Source organism: Rhinopithecus roxellana, chromosome 5 (assembly GCF_007565055.1).
Source record: "Rhinopithecus roxellana isolate Shanxi Qingling chromosome 5, ASM756505v1, whole genome shotgun sequence".
NCBI classification, from domain to species: Eukaryota; Metazoa; Chordata; class Mammalia; order Primates; family Cercopithecidae; genus Rhinopithecus; species Rhinopithecus roxellana.
Window position 1 is genome coordinate 169,781,103 of NC_044553.1, and position 18,624 is coordinate 169,799,726.

Here is an 18,624-nt window from a genome sequence, read left to right on the forward strand (position 1 = left end):
CCTGGGAAACAAAGCCTCTTGAGATCCGTGATTCTGCAGCGCCCTCTCGTGGGCAATTGGAATCTGTCTGGAGAGAAAACCTTAGGACACCGGCATACGGTCGTCACACATGTGGGCATTCATGGATTTTAGAATCGTATGTACAAGTTCTTCCACCTGTTCCCACTCACTGTAATATTAAGTCCTAAACGAACAGCTGACTATTTGTATATACGGGTGGGAGCCTGGTGGAAATCTGTTACAAGACAGCAAAGGACTGAGGACAGGGCTCAAATGTGTTAAGGCGGTGTAGACAGAGACTGGAAAGAATCCAAAATGGTGACATGCGAATGTGTGTGTGCATTGAGTGCATGTGTGAGACAGCCTGTGCTAAACAGATTCTGCCACGTTTCCAAATGATTTGGGCACACCCTCTTTACATCCTCCAGCCTAAGTCAGGACACTCGCTTTAGTTTCCTTCTGTGCTCCAGAGAGTGTTTTGTCCAAGCCTTCCCAAGCCTGGTGCAGAGGGGAAAGTACAGACTCAACAGAGGGAAAGAGGTTCCAAGAGTGTGTGGCCTCAGGCTGGTAAAACTCCAGGTGTGAGTTTCCCCGGTGGGTTGTGTGCCTCCCCAGGCTTGCTGGAAATTAAACACGATCCGGTTGGAAGGCCCCAACACCAGGTCTCCTGGCCTTGTTGACTCCCGGTCCCGGTAGATGGAGGTTCGGTGCAAGTGTGATCCCCACTTTCCACCCACCCAAATCGAATTAGCCTCTACTAGACTGCAGGGCTGGCAGCCAGGCCCCACTCCTCCTCTCATCTTCTTCTTCTTGTTCCTCCTCACATCTTAGAGACGACATCCTCACTCCCATCCTGATCTGTCCCAGTCCCCAGGGCATGTTTTGCCTTCCCCTCCCTGGGGCTTGCCTCAGCTTCTTCCTCCACCATCCCTTCCTATTGCTCCTTTCAAAAGACAGCTTTCCCCTACCCTCATTCTTCCATCCGCCCAACTGGCTCATCCCCTGCACGTCACACCTAACCCCTCCCCGCCCCCAATCTGCTGCATCCCAGCCCCACCTTAGATAAGGGATGTCATCGTCCAGGTTATGATCTGGCTTCTTCACCTCCCCCTTCCCAACCATGGACTTCCAACCCATGGAAAAGAAAGGTGCCAGCTACCATCCCATTGGAAAGTGCCTGGTTCCAAACCCATGATGGCAGCCTTGGGGAAGGGTGCTTTACACTGTCAAGAAGAGAACCTAGCAGGACTGACTGCAAGGTGGAGGATGCCCAGGAAATGTGGGGCTCACAGGACCTCATGGTGTGGCACAGATGGAAATGTCCAGATCAGATGGAGGAGGTGAGGCCCCCCCGTCCTCTGCTCTGGGCCGCTCCTCCCCATAGTATGTGCTGAGAGAGCCTTTGATGCCTCTGCTGTTCCCTCCTGTCCAGACAGGGACAGATGCAAACAGAGGCTGGAAAACAGAGATAGAGGGAGCCAGAATGAAGAAAAGTGACGTAGACGCACGAAAGCCTGGAGCAGCAAGGAGCTGCACTGCAGTGGGGGAGGAATGTCTTGAGCACTTGGCATCTCATTTCACCTCACAGCAACTGTGACTGAGGGATGGCATCAGCCCATTTCACAGGCGAAAAAAACAGACATGGGGAAGCTTCCAGGGCCACACAGTCGGGGTGTGGCTGAGCTGAGCTTCCAGGCTCAGCCTGCTTCATCTCCAGGCACTTGGCCTGTCCATGATACAGAAAGAGGCACGAAAAGAGGCTGTCTCCATCTTGTCTCTCAAGTGACCCAGCACACAGAGAGAAGGAAGAGGCCAACATACAGAGACCGGAGAGGCTCTGAGGGACGTGCCAGGAGAGACAGGGAGATGAGGAGACGAAGACACAAGGAGGGCCAGGGAAAGATCCTGCTTATTTCTCCTGATGCAAATGGATTTGGTGGAAAATACATATTTCAGGTTTCATTCCCAGATCATCAGAATCAGAATTTCTGATAGTGGGACCAAGGAATGTGCATTTAAAGAAGGTTCCTCCAAGTGGCAAAGTGTGCTGAGACATCTTCACCTAACTTGAAAATGCATGCAAAAAATCAGGTAAGTTGACAGATGGAAAGAGGAAGGAGGAACTGATGGATAATATGTGATAAACAGAGCAAAATATTAACTGAGGAGTCTAGAAAGTAGGTAACACTGTTCACTGTATGATTCTCCTCACTTTCTGTATGTTTGAACAATTTTATAAGATGCTGGAGAAACAAGCTTCCAAATGACTGTGATGATTGGGCAGGTTTGGGACCATGGATGTAGGGGAAGGCTCCGTCAGAAAATGTCTGGAGGAATGGTTGCCCTCGGCCCCTCGAACCCCACCCTCAAGCTCCAGTCACCAGCCTCTGGTTTCCTCAGTTTCACAGCAACCCCAGAATCTACAGCAGACTGAACAAGGCACTGTCCCTTCCCCTGGGTTCTAGAGGAAGCTCATTTGTCCCTTGGGGTCTCCTGTTCTCTGCATTGAGCAGGATTAGGGGGTCCCTAGGCTTTGTCTTATTGGGTGGATTATCTGAGGCTGGTCCCTGTGGAGGTGTTCATAATAATGCGACGAAGCAGACCCATGGTGTGGATTTGGGGCAGAGCTTGGAGAGGTGAGGCTAGAAATTCTCTTGGAAAAATCGGAAGCTGAACTTCTCACAATGGCCCTTCAGCACCTTGGCCAGAGCTGGGGAGCCACAGAAGAAGACCTGCACCTTGCCTTTCTTCTCAGCAGCCACTTTCTGGAACACCTGGAGTCAGTGGGGTTGAGGAAGAGAAGAGGGAAGATAGGTGGAGTTGCTGACTCACCAGTGGCACAACTGCCTGGAGGTAACAGCATAACAGGTCAGCAGCAGTAAGCATCCCCATTTTACACAAGGAGCTGCATGGCACAGCTGCTGGATTTTACAGCAAAGTTCGACACTCAGCCGTTCAACTAAGAACCATTTGTTCAACTGGCAACATAACCCAGAACCCCAGGGAGGGGACCAGGGCCAGAAATAAGTAAGACCCAGGCCCTCCACTCAAGGATCTGCAACTGTGGGAGACAGGCACTAAATTAGATATGCAGAGAGATGCATACAGTGCTCTGGGACTCCCGTGGGAGTCTGAACCTGGTGTTAGTCCCCAGGGCTGGCCACCTGCTGTGATTTAAATATCTTTCCTGATGTCAGTCTTTCCCCCAGAGAGGACCCTTTTCTACCCCAAATTCTGCTTATGAATTGCCTTTTTCTGAGAGTCCTCTTCGATGCCCAAGCACTCACCACGGACATTCCCCTCCCACTCAGCTGTCATGACCCAGACATGGGGTCATCTGCAGCACTTTTAAAAGCAGCACCTTCTGGGCCATTTCCTGCAAACTGTATACCCTGACAGGTAAGTGTTCAGGGAAGGAAAATAATAACAAAACCAATCTGAGAAATAAAATAAAAGGATTGCAAACGATTTCATGTCTCTGTGCCTCGGTTTCCCCATTTGTAACAGGAGATGATAAGATTTGGTGTTTTTCCAGGTCCTTGTCCATTCAGGCCTTCTGACACTGGTCCATAGGGAGTCAAAGCTGCAGGGGTCATTGAGGTCATAGAGACTAGCTTCCTCTCTGAACAGATGGGGAAACTGAGGCTAATGATGGAACAAAGGCTAGTGATAAAGCCAGTGTAGGCGCCCTGTTTACCTTTTGCACCATGAGGTCCCTGCTGGACTCTGAACTCTTAACCTCACACTTTGCCCCTGACTTTGCCCCACCGCTGCCTCGGGCTCTCAGCTTCATCCATATCTGCAAGCTGCAGGGCTCCAGTTGGCATTACCTTGCTCCAGTCAGGCCGCCCAGGCTGGGTGCGCGTCTGCAGCCCCGTGATGGAGTCTTTCTTCTCCTTGTTGGCCAAGAGGTCAAGGGCCATCTGCAGGCCAATGGCCTTCATGTCATTCTTGCCCAGTGCAGATGTCATGTACATATGCAGCTCCAGGAAGCGGTCTGTTGGGTAGGGGATGAGGACTGCACTGAGGGTCTAGCACCCATGATGGGCACAGGGCAGTATGCCAACCACTGCCTTACCCTGGGGCTTGGAGGGAGACCCATAGGTCTTTTGCCCAGGATCTGTCATGTGACCAGTGCCATGGAGAGGAAAGGCAGCCCGTTGCTTGAGCTGGCCCTACTATGTGCATGGCACACATTAGTTACTTTATATGTACTAAGGTGAGCCTCACAACCACTCCAAGAGTTAGATCTTTTATATTTATTTATTTAGTATTTTTGTAGAGATAGGGTTTCACTGTGTTGCTCAGGCTGGTCTTGGACTCAAGCAATCCACCCGCCTCAGCCTCCCAAAGTGCTGGGATTACAGGTGTGAGCCACTGTGCCTGGCCAAGATCTTTTGTATTTATAGAAGAAGAAATGCATCCCAGGGCCGTGAGCATGGCAGTCTCTGGGCTCCAAAGCTCATGCCCTTCTGTGCCTTACATGTCTGTCCTCATCCTGGCTGGGGACACAAGCCACACACATGAAAAGGTAATTTGGACTAAAGGGTCAAGGGCCAAGTGAATGGATCATAGCATGAAGGCTACTGATATGCAGGGAAGGGCTAATGCAGACAGAGCTGCTTCCCAGAAGTGATGGAACTGGGTTAGGCCTGGGATGAGGAGTGACAGTATAAGCAGAGGTGACCGGAAGGCATGCTAAGTAGGACTAGTGTGAGCACAGAGTGAGAGGCTGGAACAAATGCGACGTTGGCGGGGCAGGGTGTGGGGCCCAGCTGGAGCCGCATCCTCGGGTGGGAGCAAAAGGAGATGGGACTGGAAACAGACTGAGGACAGAATGAGAAGGGTCTTGAATGCCCAGCTAGGAGAGAGGGGAAGGTTGAGAGTAACTGAGTAGGGCGTGACATAATGAAACAGCGCTTTAGGAAGGGGCATCGGATTGCTGAGGAGATGGGGAAGGAGACTGGCACAAAAGAGCCCACGAGGCCAGAGAACCTGCAGTTCTGCGCCACAAAGTTATAGGTCTGCTGGGATACTGATCCTTCAGCACTCAGGAGCTCCCAGGTGGGCACTTCTGTGTTCCATACTCAGACGTGACATAAGAATGTTATCATTTTTATGTGTGCCATGATGAGAAAAAGACTGGTGAGTGCTGCCTTAGGCTTGAGTGTCGGTTCAAGCCAGAGTTGACAGGGCCTGATCTAGGATGTGGGAAGGAGCATTCCCGAGCTGACGATCACCTCATTCTTCTCCTGTTCGTCTCTTCCCTTACACCCACGCTAAAGGAGCTTTGCCATTCCAAAGTGCTTTTTCATTGTTTCCTAAGTCACCATCAGCCCATTTTTCATTTGGCCTAAGGTCTTAGCCGCTGTTACAATGCAAATGGCCCTAGGAGGGATAGCACATTTCATGTCGCATGTCACTTAACCCCTAGTCATGCTGGATGGTGTGGGAGGGAGGGAGATGTATTATGAGATGCCCACCTGGAGGACCCCCTGCTTCTTACCCTGCCTCAGAGTCACCATACCCCAGAGAGGGGTAAGAGGAGGGAAGGGGAGACACCATGGTGGGAGGGAAAAGATAAAGGGACTGTGGAGGATGACCTGGCATGGTTTTCACCCTCTCCATCCAGTTGCATTTGAGACAACCATCTAATTTCTGGACACTTTCCTAAGAAAATCATCCAAAGCCAGAAAAAAATTATGTGCACAAATATATTAATTTCAGCATTTTTATGATTATGGAGAATGAGGAATAAACAAAATGTCCAGTAGTAGGAGCTTGGTTAAATAATTTATGGTATAACCACTAACTATACCGTTCATTATATAGCCATTAAATACTACTACTACTTTTATTAAACAGTTATCACTACCAGCACTTCTACTACAAATAAATTTATTAAGCAGTTACTATTACCACCACCACCACCACTAAATTTATCAAGCATTTTATTAAGCTCCAGTCACTGTTCTACGTGTTCTGCAGATGACATCTCATCTAATTCCCATGACAATCCTATGAGGTGGGTACTAGTAGCATCCAGATTTTTCAGATAACTGCTTTCAAGGCAAACTGGTTAAATAATATGCCCAAGGTTCTATAGCTATTAAGGGTGGAGTAAAGATACAAACTTAGAATAATTGACGCTTAAGCTATAGAAATTAAAAATTATAAACCAAAAATTATTTAATGCAAACCTTGACGTATAATTAAAGTTGAAATCAGAAGCCACAAATTTCAGCTGCAGTTAATGAGAAACCCTGAAAGAAATTTGATGTGATAGAGTTGTTGACTCGAGTGGCTTTGAGAATGCAAAGCAGTGGGTTAGCTGTTACCCTTTGTTTACACAGATTAGGAAGAAGCAAACAGCAAATATTTATATGCCAGTAACTAGAAAATTTAAATTAAATTTAAACTTTTCCTTCAGCTTGTCATCATAAAATTGAGTTTCTAATGAATTAATATCAGTAAAAGCATTTAAGAAAAAGAAGTCAATGGTATATAAATATTTGCTGTAATCGTTATTTACAAGAAAGGGCAAGGAGCTTTACTGAACTACTCTAAGCTTGAAGAGTTATCTTCCAAAGAGTGTTGACTTGAACTTTAAGGTTCTGAATGTTTGTTATAGTAAACTAGATCTGTTTGGATAGTTTCTTGTAGAAAACTCTGTTTGATTACTTGAACGTATAAACTGTATTTATCATAGGAATTTGAATTCACTCATGACAACCTTGTGATAATTAAAGAGTCAAATACGTTCTAGTTCTAATGAACTCAACAAGTCTAAAACACTACACCAATTCTCTTAAAAAGTCAGAAACATATCTAAAGATATTTCTCCTTCTATAAATTAAAAGGAAAACAAAACAATGACTTTAAGAGACTAACATTTAAATATAGTGTAAATCCTCAGTATGCCACAAAGATGTCCATTAAGACTATGATATGATCCAGAGAAATATTTCACCATACTTAATAATGATGAGAGTAAATGCTTACTAAAATATGTAGAATACAGCAAACATTTGGGCAGTGAGGAGGGAGAGGTTGGAGAGGGTGAAGGGAAGACATTCAAGCCTTCTTTTCTTTTTGAGATAGGGTCTTACTCTGTTGCCCAAGCTGGAGTGCAGTAGTGCTATCATGACTCACTGCAGCCTCAAACTATTGGCCTCAGGTGATCCTCCCACCTCAGCCTCCCAAGTAGCTAGGGCTACAGGTGCATGCCACCATGCCTAGCTAGTTTTTTTTTAAATATTTTTTTTGTAGAGACAGTGTGTGACCTCAAGCAATCCTCCCTTGGCCTCCCATAGCACTGGGATTACAGGCGTGAGCCACCAGGCCAAACCTTCATTTTTGATAAAAGTATAAAAGAAGTGACCAAACAGTTAAAGACTTCATATATACTGAGGTATTTAATCTTTTTTAAAAAAATACGAATGGAAGGAAAAAGGGGTGTCTAATCTTTTTTTTTTTTTTTTTTTTTTTTGAGACGTAGTCTTGCTCCTCACCCAGGCTGGAGTGCAGTGGCGCGATCTCGGCTCACTGTAAGCTCTGCCTCCCGGGTTCACACTGTTCTCCTGCCTCAGCCTCCTGAGTAGCTGGGACTACAGGCGCCCACCACCACACCCGGCTAATTTTTTGTATTTTTAGTAGAGATGAGGTTTCACCGTGTGAGCCAGGATGGTCTCAATCTCCTGACCTCGTGATCCACCCACCTCAGCCTCCCAAAGTGCTGGGATTACAGGCGTGAGCCACCGCGCCCGGCCAGGGTGTCTAATCTTTATCTTAGATCATTCTCTAAACTTTTTGATTGTCACTCATCAGAAAAAAGGTTGAGCATTAACCCCCAGTAAATATATCTGTTTATCCATGTTTGTCTCTACTTACAGCTTGTGTACATCAAAAATATATGTTGCAGGCCAGGTGCAGTGGTACATGCCTGTAATCCCAGCACTTTGGGAGGCCAAAGCTGGTAGATCACTTGAGCTCAGGAGTTCAAGACCAGCCTGAGTAACCTGGAGATATCCCATCTACAAAAAAAAGAAGATTAGCTGGGCATGGTGGTGCACACTTGCAGTCTCAGCTACTTAGGAGGCTGAGGTGGGAGGATCACTTGAGCCCGGGAGGCAGAGGTTGCAGTGAGTGCCACTGTACTCCAGCCTGGGTGACGGAGCCAGACCCTCTCTCAAAAAAAAAAAAAAAAAATGAAAAATTTACATTGCAGTAAAGCGAACCACATTTACCCTTCCACCTGAAACAACCAGAAAAACGTACAAAACACATGAAACAATGGTTTCCAGACATCGGTCAGCAGGTGGCACGGGACTGTCATTGCTGAGAGAAGAGAAACAGATGAAGTAAGCCCCACAACAGCCCTGCTTATTGCCTGTTGCAGTCTCCTGAGGCGAGGAGACAGAAACTGGCATTCACAGAGGCCGAGACAGCCAGAATACCAGGCGCAAGACTGGAAAAGGGAACTGCAGAAAGGAAGAGAGGGAAGGAGCAAAGGAGAGAAGGAGAGATGCAGGGGAGGAGGGGAGGCAGGGAGGAGGCCACTCACTAGCTCTGGAAATCTGCATAGTTTCTCCCAAGTCCCTGACTGAGCATTAATTGAATGTGTGAAAGAAAATGACCAGAAAAACTAGGATGGATGACAGCTCGAGCTAAGCAGCTGGGAGTAGTTTGTGTTCCCACTAAAAGCGAAGAGGCTTTGCCATATATAGGGCATGAGGTAGAGTCCTACCCCACACTACAGACTGCTCTAGACTCACCCCAATAGAAGTTAAAAGTGGGCCTCAAGAAGACCCACAGTCTTACATAATTTAACTGTGCACCACAACGAAGTGCAGTACTATTTAAAGAAATAACACAAAATCCAGGCCAGTGGCTCACGCCTGTAATCCCAGCACTTTGGGAGGCAGAAGCGGGCGGATCACTTGAGGTCAGGAGTTTGACACAGACTGGCCACCATGGTAACACCCCATCTCTACTAAAAATACAAAATTAACCGGGCGTGGAGGCGGGCACTTGTAATCCCAGTTGCTTGCAAGACTGAGGCAGAAGAATTGCTTGAATCTGGGAGGCGGAGGTTGCAGTGAGCTGAGATCGCACCTGAGCGACACAGCGAGATCCAGTCTCAAAAAAATAAAAAATAAAATAAAATAATAAAGAACACAAAATCCATAACACAACAACATAAAATTCATAATGCCTGGCATCAAAGAATACATTATCGGGCATGCAAAGAAGCCAGAAAATACAATTTAACCTGGAGAAAATTAGTAATTAGATACAGACTCGTAAGTGACAGAGATGATAGACATAATAGACAAAAACGTTGAAATAATTAATGAATGTGCTCAAGAACATCAAAGCAAAATAAAACAAAACAAATATGATGGTCAGGCGTGGTGGCTCATGCCTGTAATTCCAATACTTTGCGAGTCTGAGGCGGGAGGATCGCTTGAGCCCTGGAGTTCAATACAACCAGCCTGAGCAACATGGTGAAACCCCTTCTCTACAAAATACAAGGAAATCAGCCAGGCATGGTCATGCATGCCTGCAGTCTCAACTACTTGGAAGGTTGAGATGGGAGGATTGCTTGAGCCCAACCTGCAGTGAGGCACAATCACACCACTGCACTCCAGCCTGGGTGACAGAGTGAGACTCTGTCTCAAACAAAACAAAACAAAACAAAACAAAACAACAAATATGTCAACAAGAGAAATGGAGGATGTAAGAGAGACCCAAACAGAACATCTGGAGAAGAAAAATACAGTAACAAATGAAAAATACATTGGGTAGAATCAACAGCTGTTTTAAGTCCTTTGGCTTTTTATGTACATTTCAGAATCAGTTAGTCAATCTCTACTTTTCAAAAATCCTGCTGGGATTTTTATTAGGATGGGAATAATAGATAATGTGCTACAGAAGAAAAGATCAGTGAACTTGAAGACATAGCAATAGAAACCATCCAAAATGAAGCAGAGAGAGAGAGAAAGAAAGAGAAGAACAGAGACTCAGTGACCTGTGGGATAATATCAAACTGTGTAACTGAAGTGGCAAGAAGGGGAAGAGGAAGTAAACAAACAAAAAACAGATAAACATGTTTTTTCAAACAACTGGAAAATTTTCAAATCTCATGAAATCTATAAGCCCATTACGCCAAGAAGTTCAATGACCTCCAAGTATAAGAAACATAAAACCACACCAAGGCACATCATAACAAAATTACTGAAAACCAGTGACAAAGATAGAAATTTACAAGTGGTGAGATTTTTAAAAGAAACATTATGTATGGGGGAACAAAGGTAATGGCACCAATCATCTTGTCAGAAAGGGTGCAGGCCAGAAGACAATGAGGAGGTATCTTCAAAGTAATGAAAGAAAACATAATCAACTGGTGATAATATCTTTCAAAAATCAAAGTGCGATAAGGTGTTTGCAGTCAAAAGCCAAAAGAGTTTCTCACCAGCAGACCTGCACTACAAAGAACCATCAGTTCTTCAAGCAGAAGGAAAACTTTCCCAGACGGAAATCTCAACCCAAGCACAAAAAGTGTAAAGAACCCAGAAATGGTAAATATGTGTATAAAGATAAAAAATTTGTTTTTCTGATTTTTAAATTTCTTTTTAAAAGATAATTGGACAAATGGTGGTACACCCATAAAATGGAATACCACTTAGCAATGAAAAGGAATGAATGACTTACTGATACATGCAACAACACGGATAAATCTTGAGGGTATTATGCTAAGCGAAAGAAGTCAGATGGAATAGACTACATATTATATGATTCCATTTATATAAAATGCTGTAAAAGGCAAAATTGTAGTGATAGAAAGCAGACCAGTGGTTGCCAGGGGTTACAAGTCAGGGGAGGGTGTTGACTGCAAAACAGGAAGAGGAAATTTTCAGGAGTAATGGAAAGAAATGCTCCATATTTTGATTGCAGTGGCGGTTACACTACTGTATGCATTTGTCAAAATGTCATTGTATTCATTGTATGCTTAAATTGGTAAACTTTATTGTATGTAAATTATACTTCAAAAGCCAAACATAAATTAGTGTGAATAAGAATCGTTTGAGGGGCATGTTAAAATGTACATTCCTGAGCCTGACTCTCAGAGAATCCATCTGATTTGGAAGGTCTGGGGTGAGTCCTAGGAATTTAAATTTTCAACATGTGCCTATTCTGAATGAAAAGATATGTCATGAAAAAGATAAATTATAAAAATAAAGAAATATATTTTTATAAAATGTGAGTAAGAAAACAAAAATTGGAAGGGAATCCTTTAAAATGCCTGGCGTCATCTGGATAGCTGGATGAGATTATGAGGGCTTTTTTTTCCCTCTTCTGTTTTTCAACTTTACAAAATATTACATTTTAATAGAACCTCCCCCCATCCTACTTCTCAAGATATGGAATAAACACCTTCTTAAAAAGACTGAATTAGCCTGGGCAATATAAGGAGATTTCCTCTCTACAAAAAAAAAAAAAAAAAAAAATTAGCTGGAGTGGTGGCCTGCACCTGTGGTTCCAGCTACTCCGGAGGCTGAGGCAGGAGGATTGCTTGAACCTGGGAGTTAGAGGCTGCAGTCAGCCATAATCATGCTACTGCACTTCAGCTTGGGCGACAGAGTGAGACCTTGTCTCAAAAAAAAAAAAGCCTCTGAGTTCGCTTAATGGTTAAATGGTTCATTTTAGGTTACGTGGGTTTCATATCAATAAATTATTTTTTTGAAGATGCTGAAAGCCCCTGTCCCACTCCCACTGCCCTCAGGCCCTGTCCCTCTCTTACCATGTTGAGTCTCCTGGGCCTGGTCCATCTCCAGTTTAGTCAGCAGGCTCACAAACCACTCAAAAGACTGCTGGTCTCTGTTGATCCAGATAAAGTCCACCTAGCGGGAGAGGCCCTTCAGCTCAGCGGCTGGGTCTCCCTCATCTGCAGGAGGCTCACATCTGTAATCCCTGGGACCCATATGACCACCCTGAAGTAAGCAGGGAACATTCACATACTCATTTAAGGGAGGGAAAAATCAAGACTCATAGAGGTGAGCAGCCATGCCCAGATCACAGAGCAGCATGGCACCAGAACCAGGTTTCTGACCCCAAGGCAGGGAAATTCTCTAATATCTTCTACTGTTTACAACAAACAGTGTGTTGAAATACTAGCTTAGGATAGCCAGAAAAACATAAATTACTTTTTAAGAAACTCTTCTAAGTGGCATATACAGGATGATGAATTTTCAAAAGGCAAACATGTTTTCATTATTATTTGATTATATTATTTTCATTATTATTATTATTATTTTTTTTTTTGAGACAGAGTCTCACTCTGTACTCAGGCTGGAGTGCAGTGGTGTGGTCTCAGCTCACTGCCACCTCTGCCTCCTGGGCTCAAGTGATCCTCCCACCACAGTCTCCCAAGTATCTGGGACCACAGGTGCCCGCCACCACACCCAACTAATTTTTTGTATTTCTGGTAGAGACGGGGTTTCACCATGTCGCCCAGGCTGGTCTTGAGCTCTTGGGCTCAAGTGATCTGCCTGCCTTGGCCTCCCAAAGTGCTAGGATTACAGGCATGAGCCACCATGCCCAGCCAGTATGTTTTCATTCTTAAAACCACCATAGGGTCATGGATAGGTAGCATTATGGCTGTAACTGAATCCAGACTGCCTGGCTTTCAAGCTATGCAACCTTTAATGAAATGTTCAGAACATGTCTCAGAGGTGATGGGAACACTGAAGCAGGGGCGGGGCTCAGACATTCAGGAGGCACCAGGAGAACTCATTTAAGAGAATTCAGGGTATCGTGGGGAAAGAAAGATCCCATCAGGGATCACCTATCCTCTCCTACCTTTGCACAGGAGGATGGGCTCCTATTTTAGGAGGTGTCCAGGGGAGAAGGTCTGGAGGCCTGCCTGCAGGAGGTGGTACTCACCTTTTGGAGCTTCATGTTGTCTTGGACACCTTCGATCCAGGAGTGCTGGCAGTTGGGGCAAGTATGCTTTCTTTTCTGGTGCCTGAGGGGAGGCAGGAGGAACAGGTGGTAAATTTGGGGCGAGACTTTTCAAGACCCCAGAGAATAGTTCAGGGGACAGGGAGCAAGGGTGGGGTGGCAGAGTCCACTCTATGAGGAAGGGAAGGAATAAGACACAAAAAGGAGATGGGGGCAGAGCAGGAGAGGCAAGAGAGAGAAGAGCAGACAGAGACAGGTGAAAGGAGAGGAAGGAGAAGGAATAAAGGGAGGAGGAGCGGGGAGGGCGCCTTGGGGCTCTGACCCAGGATGCAGGCAGGAGCACACTGTTTGCCCACCTGTACATGATACTCTGCAGGATGGAAGCAAAGGGGGTGATGCCGATGCCTGCCCCGATGAGCACAGCGTGCTCAGAGGCGAAGATCCTGCGGGTGGGGGTCCCATAAGGCCCATCGATGTAGCACTGCGCACAAGAAGGAGTCAGAGAAGGGAGATAACGGGGTGACGCTGGTCTCCCCTGCTACCAAGGGATGTCCCCAGGACTTCAGGACCCCCTTTATACGTAGAAAGACATCTCCTGGGCTGGAACCCAGGTCTAAGTGGCTTCCAATCCAGTGCTCTTTCCACATCCTGTGCTCTCAGCACCAGCCTGGGGAGAGCTCTAGGTGTTAGAATGCAGAGCTAGTGAAAACAAGGACTCGATCCGCATCCCAGGGGTGTGTGCCTGTTACTGCCGGGTGTGTGCCGTGGGTGCCCAGGAGACAGGGACAGAGAGCATATAGCCCTGTACGCTGCACACCCATCCTTGCTCCTGGAGAAGAGACAGGCCGAGTGTGAGGTGTGAGGCTGAGCACCCTTGGATATAAAGAGCAGGGGGAGGGATGTGGTTAAATGACCCGGATACCTGGATGTCAGCCCATGGGGATTTGAGGAGCTTGAGTACCCACAATCACAATAGCCCCTCCTTAAAGGCAAAGACTTCATTTCCTTTGGTTGGGGCAGGCGTTCTTGCTCATGTCCACCCCTGCAGCCTCTCACCTTGATGTTACAAAATTGGTGGTTCTCCAAAAGTATCTTGGAGCCCTGCAGGGAGTAGAGCAGAGAGTTATGGGTCTTGGAGTGGACAGTATTAGGCATTTCTTAGAAGCTTCTTTGCCCTTGAAGGAGAACATCAGGGATGTGCTGGTAAAGTGACTTCTGGAGAAGGGATAACAGTCTTGATTGTTAGCTTCTGCCCATTTCTGTGGTGTAAATCCTGCCCACCGTGGCTCCCACCATAACAACTGTGTTTAATAACCAGCTCATGAAATTCCTGAAAATTTATCAGTGGCTCCTATGGTCCAGCACAAGTCAGTTTCAGGGTGTGACTGGAAAGCACTCCCCTCCTAGCCTGAAATATTCTTTTCCCTCTGCCTGAAACATCCTTTCCTCTTCCCCAGCTGTCAAATTCCTTCAGTGCACACTGTATCTTTCATTGTCCAGCTTATCTGAAGTTGCTATTCCTCTTCGAAGCTCTTCCCACCTTCTCCAAGCAGAGAAGCCAGGGTCTCCCCTGGCTCACAGTTCCCTGGGCCCTAGGGCTTTGCTCTGGGGTTGCAGACAGTGTGCTCCTAGGGGGAAGACAGCAGGCCTCCTCTGTCTTCCTCAGGACTTAGAGCATGGTAGACAGTCAGACAGCCCTGTTCGAGTCAGTATCTTTCCTTCTGGAAGGTGAAGGAAGCAGACCCCAGAACAGGCCTAAAGGAGCCTGTGCTATTTCCTGCTCTGGTGCAGGAGGCAGAGTTAGGAGTGACCTTCACAATCATCCAGGCTGAGAGCATGGGAAGGACACGCCCACGTTCCCACAGAGCTCTGGTAGATCCTGGGTCTCCTGCTGCCTGTCCAGGATCGTGACATCATGCCATGCTGCTTCTTTGTCCAGAGATGACTGAAGGCTGCTCCCCTGGTGTGGGGCATGAACTCCTGGTGGTGGTTTGAGAGTTAGGCTATGAGACAGCTCCTCTCCTTTCAATTTTCTTTAGTCCTTCTGATGGCAACGAGAAAGCCTTCCATTCTGGCTAATGCATCTCTACCACTTCTCTACCACTTACTAACCTCTTCTCTTTTTTTCTTTCCTTTTTACAAAATGAGAAAGGAAAGAAAGAAAAGAAAGAAAGTGTGAAAGAAAGAAAGAAAGAGAGGGAGAGAGGGAGGGAGCGAGAGAGAGAGAGAAGGAAGGAAGGAAGGAGAAAGAGAAAGAAAGAAAGAAAAAAAAGAAGAAAGAAGAAAAGAAAGAAAGAAAGATAAGGAAGGAAAAAGAAACGAAAGACAGAGAAGAAGAGAGAAGAGAGAAAGAACGAAAGAAAAGAAAGAAGAAAAAGAAAGAAAAGAAAGAAGAAGAGAAAGAGAAGAAAGAGGGAGAGGAGGACAAGGAGAGACGAGTCATTCCTGATTTTGCTGTGCTTGCTGGAGTCATTCATGTCCTTCCTTCCTTCCTTCTTATGAATGTTATGTACTAAACACAGGGAAGAGTGTGGAGCACCACCTCTGACTTGGAGCCTTAGCAGACAGGCCGTCTAGCAAGAATTTAATAACATTGATTCTCATTGTTTTTACTTTCAGAGCTATCCTGTGTTCATGACATGCAATACTAGTTTTCCACCAGAGATAATAATCTTAAGACTCCTTTCGAAATACAATTAAGTTTAAAGTAATGTTGGGACGTAAGAGAAATATTAAGTAGAAAGTATTACTGGGGCAGTTATTACGCAAAAGTTGGGAAGGTAGCATGCAGATGATTGGCTTCAGAGACACCCAGGTGATGTGTCGTCCTTCCTGAACATGGCTTGACCTTAAGGCATGTTCCAAGGACGCATCATGCATGGGAAGATAAGCCAGCTGGCCCTCCTGCCTCTAGTCCCACCTTCCTCAGCCTTACTAGGCCACTATCTTCAGAATAGGCTTCCCACCATGTGTGAGTCTCCTCTTTTGTCTTCGTGTACACCAGGTCTTCGTCCTGCGGCCAGGGATCTCCCTTGGACCTGTAGGATGTCAGCTCCAGTGATGTCCTTGTCGGACACTACAACTCCCTGTGCTGAGATGCAGGAATGGATGGGTGGGGGCTGTATACTCTGCTTTGTTTCAAAACAGAAATTTCTTTATTATTTAAATCACAAATCAATAATGCTAGCTTTAAGAATACAGATATAGAAACTATTAAACAATAGTGAAAAAAGTATCAGAGCACATAACTACTCAGCATTTTCTCCGTGCACTTACAGATTTTTTTCTAACACAGACATACACGATACTTTTACATAAATGGAGCATACTTTTTAGTAGCCTGCTTTTTCCACTTACTACATCTTAACAGGTTTTCCAAGTAAATACATTTAAATTGACCGAATCGTTTTCTTAGGAGATTTAATATTCTATTGTAAAGGTGATCAGCAATGTATTTAGGTATTTTCCCATTGTTGGGCATTTTGATTAGCTTCATTTTCTCATTATTGTAAACAACCACCTTCTCTGAAATAGCACTTTTCCCATCCCTACCTCTTGACACTGACTTATTTATCTTTACAGCATTTATTATTACCTGACATATTATGCATATATTTTATTTGTTCATTGTCTGTCTCCCCACCAGAAGGTAAGCAGTGACTATGCCTATGTTACTTACTGATAGATCTCCAGCATCTAGAATAGAACCTGGAAAAAAGCAGATGCTGTGCTCCACAAATATTTGCTAAATTAACAAGGAAATTACTATATTTTGTGTGCACCTGTCCAATTCGCTTTTTCTTTTTCTTTTTTTTTTTTTTTTTTTTTTTTTTTAGATGGGGCCTCGCTCTGTTGCCCAGGCTAGAGTACAGTGGCATAATCTTGGCTCACTGCAACCTCTGCCTCCTGGGTTCAAGCGATTCTCCTGCCTCAGCCTCCCAAGTAGCTAGGACTACAGGCACGCACCACCACGTCTGGCTGATTTTTGTGTTTTTAGTAGAGACGTGGTTTCACCATGTTGGCCAGGATGGTCTCGATCTCCTGACCTCATGATCCGCCAGCATCAGCCTCCCAAAGTGCTGGGATTACAGATCTGAGCCACCACGCCCGGCCCCCAGTTAGCTTTTAAGAATACATTTCTAAAATGGAGTTGCTGGGCATGTAGGTATATATATTTAAAATGCTAACACATATGGCCAGGCTGCCTGCCAGAAAAGATTGTGCCAATTTATAGTGGCAGAGGTGACTGAGGTCCCAAGGAAACAGCTTTTAGTGTATCTAGCCCACTGATCCACAATGTGCCATGGCTCATCTGATTTTGAAAGTCAGCGTCCTCCTTCAGGAAGTTTCCCTGATTAACAGCCGAGAACATTCTGCTTTTCCTACCTACCCCTGCATATCCCAGAGCTTTGCTCCTGGTGTGGTCCTGGAAAGGTCCTCTGGTCTGGCCAAGCAGGATCTCACCTGGATTTCAACCCTGGACTTTAAATTCCCCAATGGCAAGGCAGGATTGGGCCAGGCCTGGGGACGTCTCCTATGGCAGGGTTTTCATATGTTAACCTGTCTCCCAGCCATGAGGCACAGTCTACTTAGTTTGAATTCAGCCACCCTCAGCCTCAGTGTCTATTCTTATTTCTTTAGCAGTTGCTCTGTCTCTCTCTGTTTCTCCAAAACCTTGATGGCACCAGCAGCTCATCAGCTTTATAGGTTTCATCAAGGATCAAAAGAGAATAACATTGCTGATGGTGATGATGATGATGAGGGGGTCCACCTGGACCCTGCTGCCTAGTTCATGCAGTACTTTATGTGCATTCATTCAGCTGGTTTTTTAAATAGTCATAAAAGAAAGGTAAGTAACAGAGGAAACTACTTCTATTTTATAGATGAACAAACCAAAGGACATGCCCAAGGCCACACAGTTAGAAAGTATCAGAGCAGAGACCTGGAGATGGGTCTTTCTGATTTCAATTCCCACTCTCTTTCTGTTGCTCTCTCCCCCATCTAATGGGGGACATCAGACTGGGAAGGATCTGGAGTGGAAAGACTTCGAGAAGGTTCTTGAACCACGGAGTCAGCAGTTGCCTAACCCCCTTGTGCTGCCATTTGTGTATACAGCAGTTGCTCAGTAATTGATACTCACTGAGAAGAAGGAGGCAACTTGGTCTCTGTGGGCTTGCCAGCAGGTTGGACCCCTTCTTTCCAGTAGCCACCTACCTTGGACAACCTTTGGCTCTTTCTCATTGTCACACTCCTCGACAGCCTCTTGGAACCACAGTCCAGGGGGTCTGATACCTTGAAGGACTCATATAGCCTGTTTGTCCACTGGCCTTGGGACCGGATGTGCAGCCAGATAGTGTCTGAGCAAGAGAAGAGTGGGAGGGGAAAGGAGGTCCATAGTGACCGGCACCAGGGAGCAGGCCTCACCCCACCAGAGGGATTGGTGCTGGGCCTCAGCCCTTCAAGTCCTGGTTTGAATGTCCTTCCTCAGGACCAAACTAGCAGCCACAGCCACAGGACTTGGACAGTTGATCTCTTTGGGACAGACCTTGAGATCTTTCTTGATGAAGTCAACCTGAGCTTAATAAGGGTACAGACTCCTATACCAAAGAAAGGATCAGAGCAGCTCACTAGGAATTTTCTAAAGGTGGGGACCTTGCCACC

At 45.8% G+C, this 18,624-nt stretch overlaps 1 protein-coding gene across 3 annotated transcripts in view; it reads right to left on the reverse strand.

Moving 5' to 3' along the window:
* Nucleotides 1-2,215: 2,215 nt before the first annotated feature.
* The window catches only part of NOX5 (NADPH oxidase 5), a 129,718-nt gene continuing 113,309 nt past the window's right edge, over nucleotides 2,216-18,624 (reverse strand). For all 3 annotated transcript variants that reach the window (XM_010363641.2, XM_010363640.1, XM_010363639.1), the window contains exons 10-16: nucleotides 18,178-18,320; nucleotides 14,020-14,064; nucleotides 13,320-13,444; nucleotides 12,946-13,027; nucleotides 11,804-11,903; nucleotides 3,831-3,997; nucleotides 2,216-2,774 (exon numbers count right to left, since the gene is read on the reverse strand). In XM_010363641.2, the coding sequence (XP_010361943.1) occupies nucleotides 2,643-2,774; nucleotides 3,831-3,997; nucleotides 11,804-11,903; nucleotides 12,946-13,027; nucleotides 13,320-13,444; nucleotides 14,020-14,064; nucleotides 18,178-18,320 (794 nt within the window). In that variant the 3' untranslated portion in view covers nucleotides 2,216-2,642. The remainder of the gene's footprint in view (nucleotides 2,775-3,830; nucleotides 3,998-11,803; nucleotides 11,904-12,945; nucleotides 13,028-13,319; nucleotides 13,445-14,019; nucleotides 14,065-18,177; nucleotides 18,321-18,624) is intronic.